Raw genomic sequence first — 15591 nt, 5'->3', positions numbered from 1 at the left:
GATACATTCATGAGACACTGTCAGTTTTAAGGATCTATGCAATCATCATTCCTAGTTATTGAGTTGTGTTGAGGTACCAAAAGAATGAAATATATTCAACAAAGTTATACAAAACAAAGTTTTTGAAGCTCTTTTCTTGATATGAAGCCATCATCGTTAGTATCAACGACTTTTTCTTTCATCCCTGAATTTACTTTTATCTTAATTTTTCTCTTGTATCTCCGCAAGTCAAATGTCCGAAGGATGTGATTTATTATGCCCCTGTGCATTAATATAGCTAGGTTACTCAGCCATTAGGCATACTTTCTGGAAGCCATGTCACGTCGTCAAGTTTATTTCATTAGTAAACTTCAACTATCATGGTTGCAGTACTACTATAAATCGACAAATATAAAGTTTATTCAGCTCAACACAAATAAGTGGTTGAAAATTAGATACAACAGCTTTTAAGTAACGCACATAGGAAAAATAAAAATATCTGATACTTTTTGACGGTGCAGGAGATAGGAGCCGTTCCCTTTAATCGATGGTACTTAGGTTCAATCCTCCCTGTCGCTACAAGATGGGACTACGTTAATACGTTTAATTGTTCAAATTTAAATATTTTTTAAACCTGTCTCAGTAGAGTTCTTGTTAGCCTGTGAGACTGAAATGTAACTTAAAATCCGTCAAAATTAAGTTTTCTAATTTTTCTTTCCCATTTTTCAGTTTACGCCAAAAGACTTATTCCAGTCCAATTTGCAAAAGAGATGCGCTTTGCCGAGACAACGCATAACAAAATATGTATGACTTTCGCTTGATAAGGTATTTTTGACATTTTAACAGATTATTCTTATGTATATTTACTTTTTAAATTACTAGACAGTACGCCGAAGATATACGACATACCTAATTTTGGCAAAAGGCCAAAGGAGACATTTCATACTTCTTTAGAACTTGTTTCTCTACTGCAATAGGCAAGAAAGTTATAAACAAACTATTGAAGAATTGAAAAATCACGCACCCAGTCAGGTGACATTAGGTAACTTCAGAGTTTCAATTATTAATATGAATGCTTTAGACCGAACCACAGTCTGATTTCAAATTAATTCTTAATGAATCGAACTTGTCAATTTTGCAGCAGAAGTACGTTCATAGAATGGGAGCTTTAGACCCTGACCTCCATAAATCCGTAAATTTTAATCTTCATAACTGTCATTTTCTATTGTTTGATTATTTGTTATAATTTTACATATTTCAGAAGAGGTTAAACTCATTTGCCAGAGGATGTCGAACTAATGGAAAGGCAGTACATAGATATTTTATTATATGACTGCGACGCCTTTTCACTGCGGCTTCGACTCCATGTAACTGCAACTCCTTACGACTGCAAATACTGCATTCGCATGTAGTTGTGGCCATGAGCAGTGCTCGTTTCGAGTTCGACTCGGTTATTTATTGTAATTTCTGTTTGTTTTGGGTTTTATTTATTGATGGTGATTTATGGTAATTTTAAGCTTGGAAAATTATTTGAATATACTTCTACTCATTTTTGGCTTAATGAGGCTCTTTACTTTTCTTTGATAAGCTTGTTTTGTCGATTTTTTTTTTAAATTAATTTTGTTCGTTTTTTTATTGGCATAGTGGGCAAGTGGCAAAGTGGGAAATTGGAACTTCTTGGCAGGGTGTAAAGAGGTAAAGAGGGAGGTTTGCATAGATTGGGATAGAGGAGGAGCGCACATAGCTATGTTGGCCTTGTATATATATATATATATATATATATATATATATATATATATATATATATATATATATATATATATATATATATATATATATATATATATATATGTATATATATATATATATATATATGATATATATATATATGTATATATATATATATATATATATATATATATATATATATATATATATATATATATATATATATATATATATATATATATATATATATATATATATATATCACCATCTAGGGAGTACTTTGAAGACACAATTAAAAAAACTTCTACCATGAAGTGTTCAACGAATTAACTGTAAAACCACCGAGTCTGCTCGTGTTAAAAACGGCGGTATTTTACCTTATCCTTACCATCTTGGCCATGGCCAAAATTAGAAGCAATTACTGCCTCAGCTCAAGCGAAGAGAAACGTCCTGAGATGTTTAGTGATTCTGAGATTACTCATTCGATTAAAGTAGCCGCCTCAGCGGCAGTACCATCTGAGAGAATTTGGGTTGGTACACGGAAAAGGGGCTGAAGCAATGACCCAGAGCTACAACTTGCACAGAACCGTCACAATTTTTGGTTTAAGATCTGGGTGGATTGTGATCGCCCCAGATATGGTTTAATTTATAGGATCCTTAAATCAACTAAAAAAGAGTACCAGAAAGCTGCACTGCTCTTCAACAAAAGGCAAGTGTCTATTCTGTCTCGTGATATCCGAAATCATCCGCATTTACTATGGAACAACGTACCAAAGTTCACTTCATCGTCTTATAGAATAGAATATGATTTATTGGCTAAAATAGCACAAAAGCTAGCATAATCACGTCAGAATAACAATAACAAGCCAGATGTTAGGGGATAAACATAAAACAAAAAATTGAATCAACAACAAAACAGATGCTAGGGGATAAATATAAAACAAGAGTTATATCAATTATTAAAATGGGAAACAAAACAGGGGACAAAAGAGTTTTTGTTCCTCATGGTCAACATTTGGGGATACAGGTCCAGTATCTTTGTCCAATATCAATCTGGTTTTTGTCAAGACTAATTTGAAGTTCATCCATTTTATTTACCAGTGACCTTACATTTACTAGAATGATTCTGGGAAATGTGTAGGAGGAGGAGCAATGTATCATACCAGGGTTTCTTGATTTGCTATTGGACACTTGTTGTAAGTTCTTGGGTTCATTTGAAGCAAATAACGGGGGTGAGGAGATGGAACGTAACATGAAGGTCTTCTTAATGGTTTTTTTCGGTGCCGTTGATAATTCGGATTCATGTTGCTTTTGAGGGCTGGTGGGAACAGTGGGCTGGTGTGCGCGTGGGCTGGAGTGGGCTCTTGTTCGCGTTCTAATATTATTAATGTAACTTGCTGGGAAAAACACTTCTCTTCGTTATTCACTGATAGCCCTCCAAGCTTGTACAGCGCAAATACATTCTAAGACCACACTAACTATACATGACGTATGAAACCAAGAAAGGAAAGGATATAATAAATGAAAAATAAAATCAAATAGGTGAGAAAACGAGGATTTTGTCAGCCAGTGGCAAAATATGAAGACGAAGAATAAGCAAATATTTTAACAAGGACCTCCGTAAAGTCGTCTTCAGAGCTCAAAAAGAAAAAAGAAACAACAAAATCTAACCTTTCGAAGTGAGCTTGACAAGAAGAGAAAAGATACTGAATAAAAAAAACCAGCCGGAAATCAATGATTTTATTTTTTTCTCACCTGTTTGATTTTTCATTTATTATATCCTTTCCTCTCTTGGTTTCATACGTCTTGTATTGCGCAGCAATTCATACCAACTGCACTATGCGAGGGCATTGTGACGTTTGTAGCGAAAAAGAATAAAGACCCTCAATCTTGTGACTCTTATCGTCCAATTATAGTTTGTTCAGTTAATGCAAAACTGTTTAAAACGAGTCTTCTTTTAAAAATCTCGAATAGGTTTGATCATGGAGATCATCAGTTTGGTTTTTACTGGTCTTGGTGTTGGGAATACATGCAGTTTTCGTGTCTATTTCGGAGAAGTATGAGAGAATGAAGAAACCTTTATATGTTTGTGCAAAGAATATTTCTAAAGCCTTTGATTTGATCCTATATTCCCAAGCTGTTTTAGCACTTTTGAGGAGTGGGGTAGACCCATTCATTTGTGCATCCCTGTGGCAATGGTATCAAAACTCTTCTATATGTGTTCGCATCGAAAATCTTTAGAGCAGCAGAATTTCTGCGCATTGCGGAGCAAAACAGGGCTCAGTGTTAAGTCCTGCAATATTTAACAATGCCATCCGCTCTGCAGCCTGCAGAATACCTCATTTTCCTATTGAGCCATCCATTGACACAAGTCACCTTTTGTATGCAGATGAAATTCTTCTGCTGTCTGATAATTTGCAATCACTATAGGCTGCTATGAACAGCCTTTATGCCGGGTTATCTAACATTAGGCTGTCAGTCGTTTCTGCTGAAACTGAATTTCTCGTTTTTGGATGTCATCACACTCTCAATTTAAAAATTCAGATTGGCCCTGATTCAATTTTTGCCACTGCGTCTCTCAAGTACCTTGGACTTGCATTCGGGACCTCGATTCGAGCAACAAGGTCACTTACAATAAATGTGTTGAGAGAGAAGTAGAGAAAATACTATGGACGCTTTTCTAGGGTTAAAGGTCAATTTGACAAAAAAAATCTTGGTCGGCTTTATAACTCGTCTTTTGCTCCCCATGTATTTTTTTCTAGTCCCATTATGGAAGTTTTTTTTACCATGTCAACAAATTCGGTCTGTCTCAGGGTTGCCACCGTCAGTAGGATTTACTAGATTTAGTAAAAAAAAAATCTAGTAAATTTAGAGGATCTAGTAAATTTCCCGAAATCTAGTAAAAACTATTAAAAACTTTATAGTAAACAAAACTTTTTTTATTTTCCATGAATTCAGGGAAAAAATTTACAATTTTGCTTGTATATATATATATATATATATATATATATATATATATATATATATATATATATATATATATATATATATATATATATATATATATATATATATATATATATATATATATATATATATATATATATATATATATATATATATATATATATATATATATATATATATATATATATATATATATATTTATTTGTATGAATGAATGGTTTTTATTTCCTATCATAAATAACACAAGGTTACACAACGGAGTAATGAAAAAAAGAAAAAAAAAGAGAAAAAGAAAACGCAATAAGAGAAACAACAAGACTTCAATAACAATCTATATAAGCATACTAAACTCGTAATCAAACTAGCCTACGATAGCTCGGTAAATATTATGATCAGGATTGAGCGAACGCCAAAATCGGACGATTCGCTCAGTAGCTGCAGTAGTCGGGTCCGCAACGCTGTAATTTTTCGAAACTCTTAAATTTCTCTCCCATGGCGTAACACTTAACAGATATTTTGCATATTTATAGTAAACCCGACGGACTGAGCGCTTATCTGATTCGGTGAAAAGAGACCAAAACGGCGAGAGTGACAGAACATGCGGGATAACGAACACGGAATAAAGCCTTCCGAGTATATGGCGGTTATACATACGTTTGCAGGGTAGGAGTAGTCCGTATGCTTTGCGTGCCTTTTCTGAAAAATGCTCAACCAGTGCTTCACGAGTAAACCGCAGATCTGAAGCGATCGGCAGTCCAAGGTAAGTTAGAGATGGCTTTGAGCTCACCGCAGTATCGCCTAGGTGCACGCTAATCGGGGTCGAATCTTTCACGTTGTGACGAAAAACAGCTACTTCACTTTTGGCAGCGTTAAAAGCTAGTCCAATCTTAGCATATCCATCACTCAATATATTGTAGTTATCCTCAACCCTTGAAACAGACCTACGTGCGTTAAGTATATCATCAGCGTAATTGATGAGCGACACGTCAATACCTAGATACATGCAGCACGTTTTGGCAGATTCTTGAGGGACGATAATACTGTTGTTGTATAGGGGAGGGGAAGTAATGGAGCCTTGCCGGATACCTTTACGGACAGGTATAACTACGGTGGATACCACCATACCGCGATGAGTAGGGACTTTAATCTTCACTCTCAGCCTCCTATGCATGATCCTCAATGCAACAACAACCGAACGATCAACTCCGCGTTTGCAAGCAGAACTAAGTATTTATACGTGGACACCGGAGTCAAATGCTCTACGCACATCGTAGCATGCTAGAACAAATGTATCATTATTATCATGAGCACTGAGCAAAAGATTAGCTATCAACGAATGAGCATGCTCGCGACTAGTACCACTCTTTAACCCGAATTGCGAATCGGGAGTATAACAAGCTTCACTTAGGTCACCAAAAACAAGCATTTCCATGAGTTTGCAGAATACCGGCGCAACAGTTATGGGGCGGTATGATGAACAGTTCCTGGGATCATTCCCTTTTTTGGGAGCTGGTGTAACGACGCCAACACAGAAAACATCGGGGACAAGACCGCAGGTAAAGATCATCTGGTACATAAGAGCAAGGTGATTTAACACACTGTCACCCCCAATAGCCAGATGCATTCCACAAATATTATCATCACCTCAAGAATACTTCTTTTTCAGTTTAGATAGCATATGACGGATACTAGACAGTAACAACGAACCCAACACTTCGGTCATTTGACGCTAGGAGAGGGTCGAGCTCTTTTTCGAACTCTTTCTCGAGAGCCTTGTTTGGCGGTGAGATTTCGGCAGTGAAATATTTATTCCAATTACTTCCAATTGGCAAAATTTCTTCTTTGAGAGATTTCGGTCTCCTTTTCTTTTTGATATACTTCCAGACTGCATTTGGGTCACCTTCAAGCACTTTGCAATTCTGGTCCATTAAGTCGGTTCGGTGTGTATATATATATATATATATATATATATATATATATATATATATATATATATATATATATATATAGTACCAGGAGCCGAGCAGCAAAAGGTCCTTTGGCTCTTGCAAATACAATCTGGCGCTATTTCCCTCTACTCATTGCAGTTAATAAAGATGAAGATAATACCTTAAATGTACTGTGGCAATAAGTGCATCCAAATATAATTGATTAATAGAATGCGTGAAATTTAAACAGCTAATGTTAACTGATTAATATATCTGAGTAAGATCTAAGTTAGAGATATTACATTTCACAATGAAGTTTGATAATATTTAAGTTTGACAAATGTTAAGTGTTTCCATTTATTCAGACCTGAGCATGTGGTTTTATTTGGTTTGAACTTTTGAAGATATTTCCAAGCATTTTAATCAGACAATCCAAACAAAATATGAACTTCTTAGCCTAACATCAAACAAGCTATAATAGATTTTTTTTTGTTTTTTTTTAGAAATCTCCCAGAAAATAGACACTATGTTAAATATTTACCAAATTTGAAGCATTCCATTAAAAGTCCCAGTAGATATACCTCTATAACCAAGAGAAGAAGGAGCTACACAAGCAGAACGAAATGCACTTTCTGTGAAAACCTGCAAATTGAACTTTAATTATTTATGTTAATAATGTTATTAGTCACATTTTTTTATTTACACTAATTATAGCCTACTTAGTTCTGTTGGCTACAATTTTTAGAGTGGGCAGTCTGGATTTTGTACTTTAGCATCACAAACAACATATTCCCAAAATATTTTGAGGTTTTTGCAAGTATGATATCCTACAACTAAATCAAATCAATGCTAGGAACAGGAAAAGGCCCAGGAGAATTTAAAAGCCTAGTAGAGGAAGAAACACTAAAAGGAGGATAAGCTTGGCAGACTGGCTACAAAAAATTCTCATATTTTGTTACATTAAGCAAAAGACCGGTTTCAGTAAAAGGACAAGAAACTTTTGAACCATCTACAACAGGCCAATTTTAGACTGACTTGTTAGAAGAATGTCATTATTGTAGGCAGAGGCTGGTGTCCCCCCCCCCGTGGAAAGTAAGGCTTTTCATATTTGATAATTTTATTTGCATTTTATTTCATTAATTTCTGTAGAGGGAAGGAGTTTTGGCACTTGTGTATTATACCCCACTCACCCAAGTTTAAGTTGTGGAAAACTCAAGAACAAACTGGTTTCTTTGCTAGTTTTTTTCAGCTTAGTGCAAGACAAGACAAAGACAAGTGACAGAATATATGGGAAATATATAATTTGGGCTATATATTTGCAAATAGGGGGGGGGGGTATTTTCCACGCAGGAGGTGGAGGGGGGGATAGTCTCTGGGGGGTAAACGCCTAGAACCAGTGTAGGCAAAGGTATGACATATCATTCAACCCAATGGAACAGATAGAAGAAGTATTCTCAAAAACTTCAGAAATACACAAATTTTAGAATGCTACAAGACAAAAGTTCATCCAGTCATATGCCTTGATGAACTAAAACATTGCAAGAGGACAGGGCACCATAACTTTTAATTTTAAGATAATAAATTTCACACCAGAACTTCAGAAGAAGAATGACTGTCAGGGTTGACCTGGAATATTTGATGGCTCTTATGTTGTTTGAGGATGCTTTGTGCACTACCTCTGCTGAATGTAATCAAACTGTAACAAAAGTCTGCTTTTGCAGTACATTTGGTGCCATTTGCCTCTGGTGCATATTTTCCTGCAAGTCAACTACCAAGCTGATGTGCTAAGCCAAGGTCACCAGGAGTGCAAGGTTTAGCTACCCAAAGCAGATGAGTTAATAGTAACACCTTCCTTGAATCTGTTAAGCATTTTGTAAAACATACAAAAAAAATGTCCTGTTATTCTAGACTTGGATAACCATAATCCAAACCTATGAAGTGGCAATACTTACTTTGCAGTATTTTCAAGAAAAATTTAGCCTGACAAATATTGTGTCTGCTTTCTGCTTTTCATACAACATGTATTTCCCTATTTGACAGGGATATTTTGTCAGATCAAGGTTTTTGCCATCTGCAATATCAGACATATTGGTAATTATGGAGCATGAGAACCCTGGTCCCTTAGCATTTTTCAAAGCCCCTCATACCAAAAGGACTCATAGTCACTGCTGAACAAGTTTGACCTTTCTCCTGTGTGTCCACAAATAGCCTCCTGCTTTGGGGCAGCAAACTTGCAATTGGGGTAAATCCAAATAATTACCAACAGACCTTAAAAAGATGATATAGAGTGAGCAAAAAACATAGAAGACCACACAAAAGAAGCATGAAAAGTCACCAAAAACTTGTGAAAACAGCAATAGTGAATTTCTTGATCTGAACAATGCTTAGAATGACAGGTTACTTCATTGTGGTGACATAGAAAACACCAAGCCTTTTGACCCTAGTTAAAATCATGGTAAACAATTTTATTCTTATGAAGCTTTTGCTTAGCAGGAATTGCACAGAGATTGTTTACAGTATGTTCCTCAAACAAAACTGTTAATCAAGGTGATTTCAGGGTTTCCTTTATGAAAAAAGTGGACATAAATTTGTTTTCCCAGATATACCAGTTAAAGTAGATGTCAGTGCAGACAACATGGTTTAAAAACTTCCTGGCCCACAAGACTTGGGAGCCACATAAACAACTGGACTAGGATTAGTCTTTGACTATAATCCTAACTTTTACAGACTACAGTGAATTCATATTCAACAGATTACAGTTTAATTTTATCACTGACTGCCAATGAAAACTAGTCTTTTTGACAGAGAATGGTTTTCATTGGCTGTCACTGACAAAAATCAATCATTCTAAAATAAGCTAGCCTTTATTGAATGCAGTAGGAAAAAGTTTCACTGTTATAACACAAACTTTGTTAAGGCTCATCAAAGGTCAATGTCCTTTGGATGTGAAGGGTTGGGGATAGATACAGTAATAGTGTACAGTTGGGCCTACTCAAAAGAAAATATTGTAAATTCCAAAAACAACCTAAAAAAAAATAATTCTAAAATAGCCTACTTTTTTATATTATTCCTCAAAGCACATCACTTTATTTTACCCCCCCCCCACACTAATGTGTAAATATAGCCTATATCCCCAATCATATATATTCTATTCTATACTCTATACTTTTTGTTATATGTTGCTCTTTTGATCAAATGAATTTAATGGCAAAGAATCAACATCAACACAATCAAGAAATAAAAAAAATGCAAGTAAAATATATACTTTAAACAAGACCCCATATATTTGCACATTATGGAGTGGATGGGTAAATTTTCTAATGAGATAGCTAAGAAATTTACACAGTAAAATCTTAGTTTGACTACTTTTTACTATCTTGAAAAGTAGTTGGGATGGGAAAACAAAACTTTCAGAGATAGGTTTACAGACTAAAATATGTCCCAGGAAGTTATTTTGAAGTATCTACCTCTACTCTTTCCCACTCTAGAAGACAGTGACCTTTGATGACCTTTAAAAATCTCTGTGTTATTAAAGTGAAACCTTGCAAAACAGATCCTCTGCTCAAGTGAAATATAAGAAAACTCTTTTCAGCTTCACAGCTTTGCTCAGTCCTAATTTATGAGGTTTCAAAGACCTGCAAATATATTTACTAAATTTAGAAAAAAAGACCATTGATATTGCTTAAAATTCTATTCAAATAGCCAGACTTGTATTTTCAGAGCTAAAACAAGAGACAAAGAAACTGATATTCTCACTATATAGGTAAGTTTGAACTTTATCCCCCCCCCTACTAATGTGCAAATACAAGCCGCAAATACAGAGGTGGGGGGTAAACGGTAAAATTCTAGTTTAGCCGCTTTTTGCTATATTTGAAAGCAGTTGGGTCAGGAAAATGAAACTTTAAGGGGCGGGTCTACAGACTAAAGTATGTCCACAGCTGGTAAAACTGTTTTCAGCATCACAACTTTGCTCAATCTCAATTTATTAGGTTTCAAAGATCTGCAAATAAATTTCCTAAATTTAGGAAAAAAACAGTTGGTACAATCCCTTTATATGGGCCTTTCTGAAAAGTCAAGTTTGGTTAATGCTAATGAAATAAAATAGATGACTATATAATAGTCTAGAAACAAATTTGGGCTATATATTTGTACATTAGGGGGAGTGGGGGGCAAAACATTACATATATTAAATACCTAACCTAGGTACCTTCCCCCAAAAAAACTCCAAAAACAACCCTTAAAATATCTTAAAACCATGCTAGACAAAGTATTTCTCTCAGCAGTGTCTTGAATCATCTTGTAAAAACAGGTTTTTCAAAGTGTCTCTGCCATTTGACTGTAGCATCTCTTGTTGGACTTCTTTAGAGGCCCATATAAAAGGATTGTACCAAACAATCATAAGGCATAAAATTCAATAAAATTACAGAAAGTGTATTTTCATAAGTAAAATTAGAGAAAAAGATACTTACAACTGAATATTAAGAGAAAATGTTGTTTTGTCAAAATTTATATATGCATAGATCTGTCAAGTAGGCTAGGCAAATTTATAAGACAAAATCAGAATAGGGTTAACACAGAAGCTTGGAAATAACTTTCCAGCATATTTTTCTGGCCCTGGATTAATTACTGAAAGTTTTGATTTTTATAACCAGTAAAATTCTACTTTAGCTATTTTAACTAGGCTATCTTGGAAAGGGGTTAGGTTAGGAAAATGAAACTTTCAGGGTTGGGTCTACAGGCTAAAGTATGTCCCGGGAAGGTATTTTGAAGTACCTACCTCCACTCCTTCTCCCTCTAGAGGGTCCTGACCTTTAAAAATATGTGAGTTATAAAAATGAAACCTTGCAAAATAGATCTTCTGCTTAAATGAAGAACAAAAAAGTATTTTCAGCTTCACAACTTTGCTCAATCCCAATTTATAAGGTTTTAAAGATATGCAAATACATTTCCTAAATTTTGAAAATAAAACATTGATATGGATTAAAATTATGCTCAAATAACTGAAATTACATTTTCAGAGCTAAAATCAGAAAAAAAGAAACTGATAACTGAAAATTAAGGTAAAATGTTGTTTTGTCAAAATTTTATTGGGTATAAACCTGTCATGTAGGCAAATTTCAGGACCCTCTAGAGGGAAAAGGAGTGGAGGTAGGTACTTCAATAGGTAAATTTATACCAAATCATATCACTAATTAAAAACTAAAGTGAGTATGCCATTCATTGCCTTTTTTTATGCTGATTGTACACAAAACAATCATTTCTATCGAAAATGAAATTCAACCCCCCCCCTATATCTATCAAATCAGGGTATATATTTCTACATTAGGGGGGTGGGGGTAAAGTTTAAACTTACCTCCTATTTACATCAGATATAAAATTTGCCCCCTACCCTCCTAATGTAGAAATATATAACCTGAATTGGCATATATAGGGGGGGGGGGGCTAAAATGCATTTCGGATAGAAATGATTATTATATTTGTAATCAGCATAAAAAAGGCATCAAATAGGCAAACACTCCTCTTGGAGATACCCAGATCCAGATACCCGATTATACCTTGGTCACCAACTTATCTAGAGAAGGAGGAAGAGGAATAGCCGTGTACATCCGAAGCTCTCTGAAGGTAGGAAGCATAGATATTAATTCAGATTATGAACCATATATTGAACAAGTGTGGATATCTGTCCTCCTGCCTTCTGGGCCATTTTACATTGGTTGCATGTATAGAAGCCCCAGTTCCCCTAGCCTTGAATCCTCTTTACTTGCTATGAGTACTTCAATTGATATTAAAATGAAGCTACGAGGAAACATAATTATTGTTGGTGATTTCAATCTCCCAAATATTCAATGGGTCAATGGATTTGGTTTTTCTGAAAATAGTTTAATAAGACCATTCCTGGAGTGCCTATTTAATCATTCTTTGTACCAGGCAGTTAACTTCCCGACAAGATATAGAAATAGCCAGAACCCTTCGCTACTTGATCTACATAGACTCATAGACTCATAGACTCATTTATTTATAAACAACTATCGTAGCCGTGGCCGAAGCCCCGACTAAATGGCGCTGTTTAGTACATTGCATAAAACTGGTCACTGGCGGTTTAAATAACTGACAAAAAAAGGCACAAAAGAATTGCTGTGACGGGTTGTTCGACACTTTGGCGGCACTAGTAGATTTTTATGGCGGGTGTTGGCGGTGATAGGTGCAGGTGGGGGAAGCAACGAACGGTGTTTCTGGGACGAAAGAAGGGACTGCCCAAAATTGCACATTAACTGTAAGCGCCTATCACGCAACGTTGGCAGTCGTAAGGTACTAAGGGCAGCCTCATAAGAGTTGTATTTCGGGCCTAGTATCACTTTCACTGCCCGTTTTTGAATGGCTTCCAGATCTTCACTTAGGTATTCAATATTATGAGCCTGAGGGCCCCACACAGGACACGCATATTCAAGGATTGGGCGCACATACGTGACGTAAACCGTCTTCAGCTGACTTTGTGAGAAACCCAGTCGGCGCAAGGTAATTAGCGACTGTAATGCGTAACTACCTTTTTTCACCAGACCGGCGATGTGCGCGCTAAATGAACAGTCGTCACTGAAAGTAACCCCGAGAATCACTGAGGTTGAGGTAGTAGGGTACCAAGGAACCGGGCATGAGAGGTCACGCTTAAGCGGATTAAACCTCATGACTTTTGTTTTATTCATATTAAGCTGGAGGTCATTAATGCTACACGCCTCGAGAAAGGAGTTCCTGATCTCACTGCTGAACTGGGGATACACGTCTGACTTTTCAGCAAGATATTTCAGAAGTAGGGAGAGATCGTCCACGTATTTGAATCTGTCTTCAAACTCGAGGATAATGTAGTTAATTACCGCTAAAAACAAAAGAGCTGCCAGCTTAGTGCCTTGTGGTGCGCCACACGTTAGTTCAGCCCACTCAGAGTTTAAGTCACTAGGGAAGAGAGCATAGACACACTGACAGCGGTTACGCAGGAAGTCAACAACTAAGAGCAAAATATGCTTCCTAGCGCCCATCTTTTTGAGGTTATTTGCTGCTGTATAGTGGCGGATCAAGTCAAAAGCCTTACGATAGTCGACTAAAAGCAGGTCAACGAGGCTACTGCCTTTGTCCAACCACTCAGTAATCAGGTGGTAGAGACGTACTAGATAATGCGTCGTACTACTCCCTTTCAAGCAGCCGTACTGAAACGGATCTAGGGCTGGCTGAACTTGGGCTAGGAGCTCTCTATAAATAAAAGATTCAGTCACTTTAGCCATATTAGGCGTAATAGAAATCGGACGAAGCTGATTGCAGGACTTCGGGTCTTTGACTTTAGGTACGACGCGGACGTAGGCTTTTTTCCAAGCACTCGGGAATTTGTGCTCCTTGAACGACTGATTGATCACTGATGAGAGTGGTTTTGCTAAAAACATAGAATATTCTCTTAAAAGTTTAACTGGCAATTCTCCTGGGTAAGAAGCACAGTTGCTTTTTAACTTTTGAAGTTCTTTATACACCGCGAACTCGGATACTTCAACGATTGTATCTTCAGAGACGTCAGCGATGAGGGCTTCGATTTCGGCTTCGGTGAAGGACGGGTGAGTAGTACAGATTGAAGTGAAAAAGGCGTTCACTTCGGCTGATTTTATCAGCGTTTTGTCGTCTTTCTGTATCTTAATTTCACTGGTGGTACGTTTACCGGTAAGACGCTTGACTTCAGAGTGCCACCTACGGGGCTCACCTTGAAGGAGAGGCGAGACTTTGTCATGAACGTACCTTTTCTGCGCTGCTCGTAACAGTTTAACAATGCGGTTACGAAGTTTGTTTGCTTGAACAATATCCCCACTGCGATGTAACTGGCAGCGAGTTAAGATAAGCTTCTTTAGATCGGGTGTTACCCAAGGTTTGTCAGTATCACTAACAGTTATTTTTTTTCTCAGGGAAATGTTCGTGATATTTACATGACAGCAAAGAGTTGAAAGTATCAACTTTCTGGTCGATATCTGTCATAGAGCAAATCTCATCAAAGTCAAACGTCCCAATCCACTGTCCAAAGGAACGAATTGCCTCTTTAGTCATAGGTCGAGTGGTAATTTTTACTTTACGTGGTGCTGGAAGGCCAACTTTGGCCTTCCAAAGAAGTGTGTTATGGTCAGAGTTATGCAACGGACCGAGAGAGAAGGGTACTTCGTAATAATCGGGAATGTTCGTGAAAATAAGATCTAATATACGACCACTGACGTGAGTAGGGATTGAGACAACTTGCTTGAGGTCAAGCATGCTGGAGACCCATGCCTTATTAGTCTGATTGAAATCACCAGCGATTACAAAAGCAGGCGCTGCGTGTTTGCGGCGTAGGTCATCAGTGCAGTTTTGGATATGCTGGATCAGTTCTTTTCTGTTCTTTGCACTTTCGGGGTAGTAAACTGCAGCTACAACCAAGCACGAATATCGCTTTGATAGGCGCTTTGGTTTGCATTCGACCCAAATTACTTCATGGCATGATTCACTGGGCTGACTTAGTAATTTACAAGGTAAGTCTTCCCGAAAGTACAGTCCGACCCCACCGCCTCGTCGGTTAATCCCTCGGTCGCGTCTCGTATTAAAAAAACACTTGTACCCCTTGATATGCCCGGTTTCATCGTTAATATCCCAACATTCTGTGATAACAGCAAGGGGGGAACTCGTCTGTTTGAGAACTACTTCAAGTTCGTCGGTTTTATTGTTTAGTGATCGGGCATTACATACTAGGATATTGGGAAGTCTGCACTTCGACAAGAAATACTCAGGTGTTAGGGGAGGTGGGGTACTTGACAGTGACGATACTGGGTCAGCGTACCACGGACGAAGCGAAGGAGGGATTTCACTAGGAGGGATGCAGTTAACTACTGTCAGAATACGTTCCCTTGCTGTACTGAGAGACCTCGCTCTGTTGTTAGAAACGAGAACAGGGATAGCACAATTTTTATTTCTTTGGCCTCCTCTTTTACCT

General features: G+C 36.9%; 1 protein-coding gene across 3 annotated transcripts in view; it reads right to left on the bottom strand.

Annotated features, from left to right (window-relative positions):
* Wdr92 (dynein axonemal assembly factor 10) overlaps positions 1–15591 on the bottom strand; it is a 51846-nt gene that overhangs the window by 28771 nt on the left and 7484 nt on the right. For all 3 annotated transcript variants that reach the window (XM_089091703.1, XM_089091701.1, XM_089091702.1), the window contains exon 2: positions 7144–7244. In XM_089091703.1, the coding sequence (XP_088947829.1) occupies positions 7144–7244 (101 nt within the window). The remainder of the gene's footprint in view (positions 1–7143; positions 7245–15591) is intronic.

This window comes from Artemia sp. Qi Xiang Cuo, chromosome 7, assembly GCF_049724085.1.
Source record: "Artemia sp. Qi Xiang Cuo chromosome 7, ASM4972408v1, whole genome shotgun sequence".
In the NCBI taxonomy this organism is placed as follows: domain Eukaryota; kingdom Metazoa; phylum Arthropoda; class Branchiopoda; order Anostraca; family Artemiidae; genus Artemia; species Artemia sp. Qi Xiang Cuo.
Note: the sequence above shows the minus strand (reverse complement) of the source record. Positions and strands in the feature narration are given on the sequence as shown.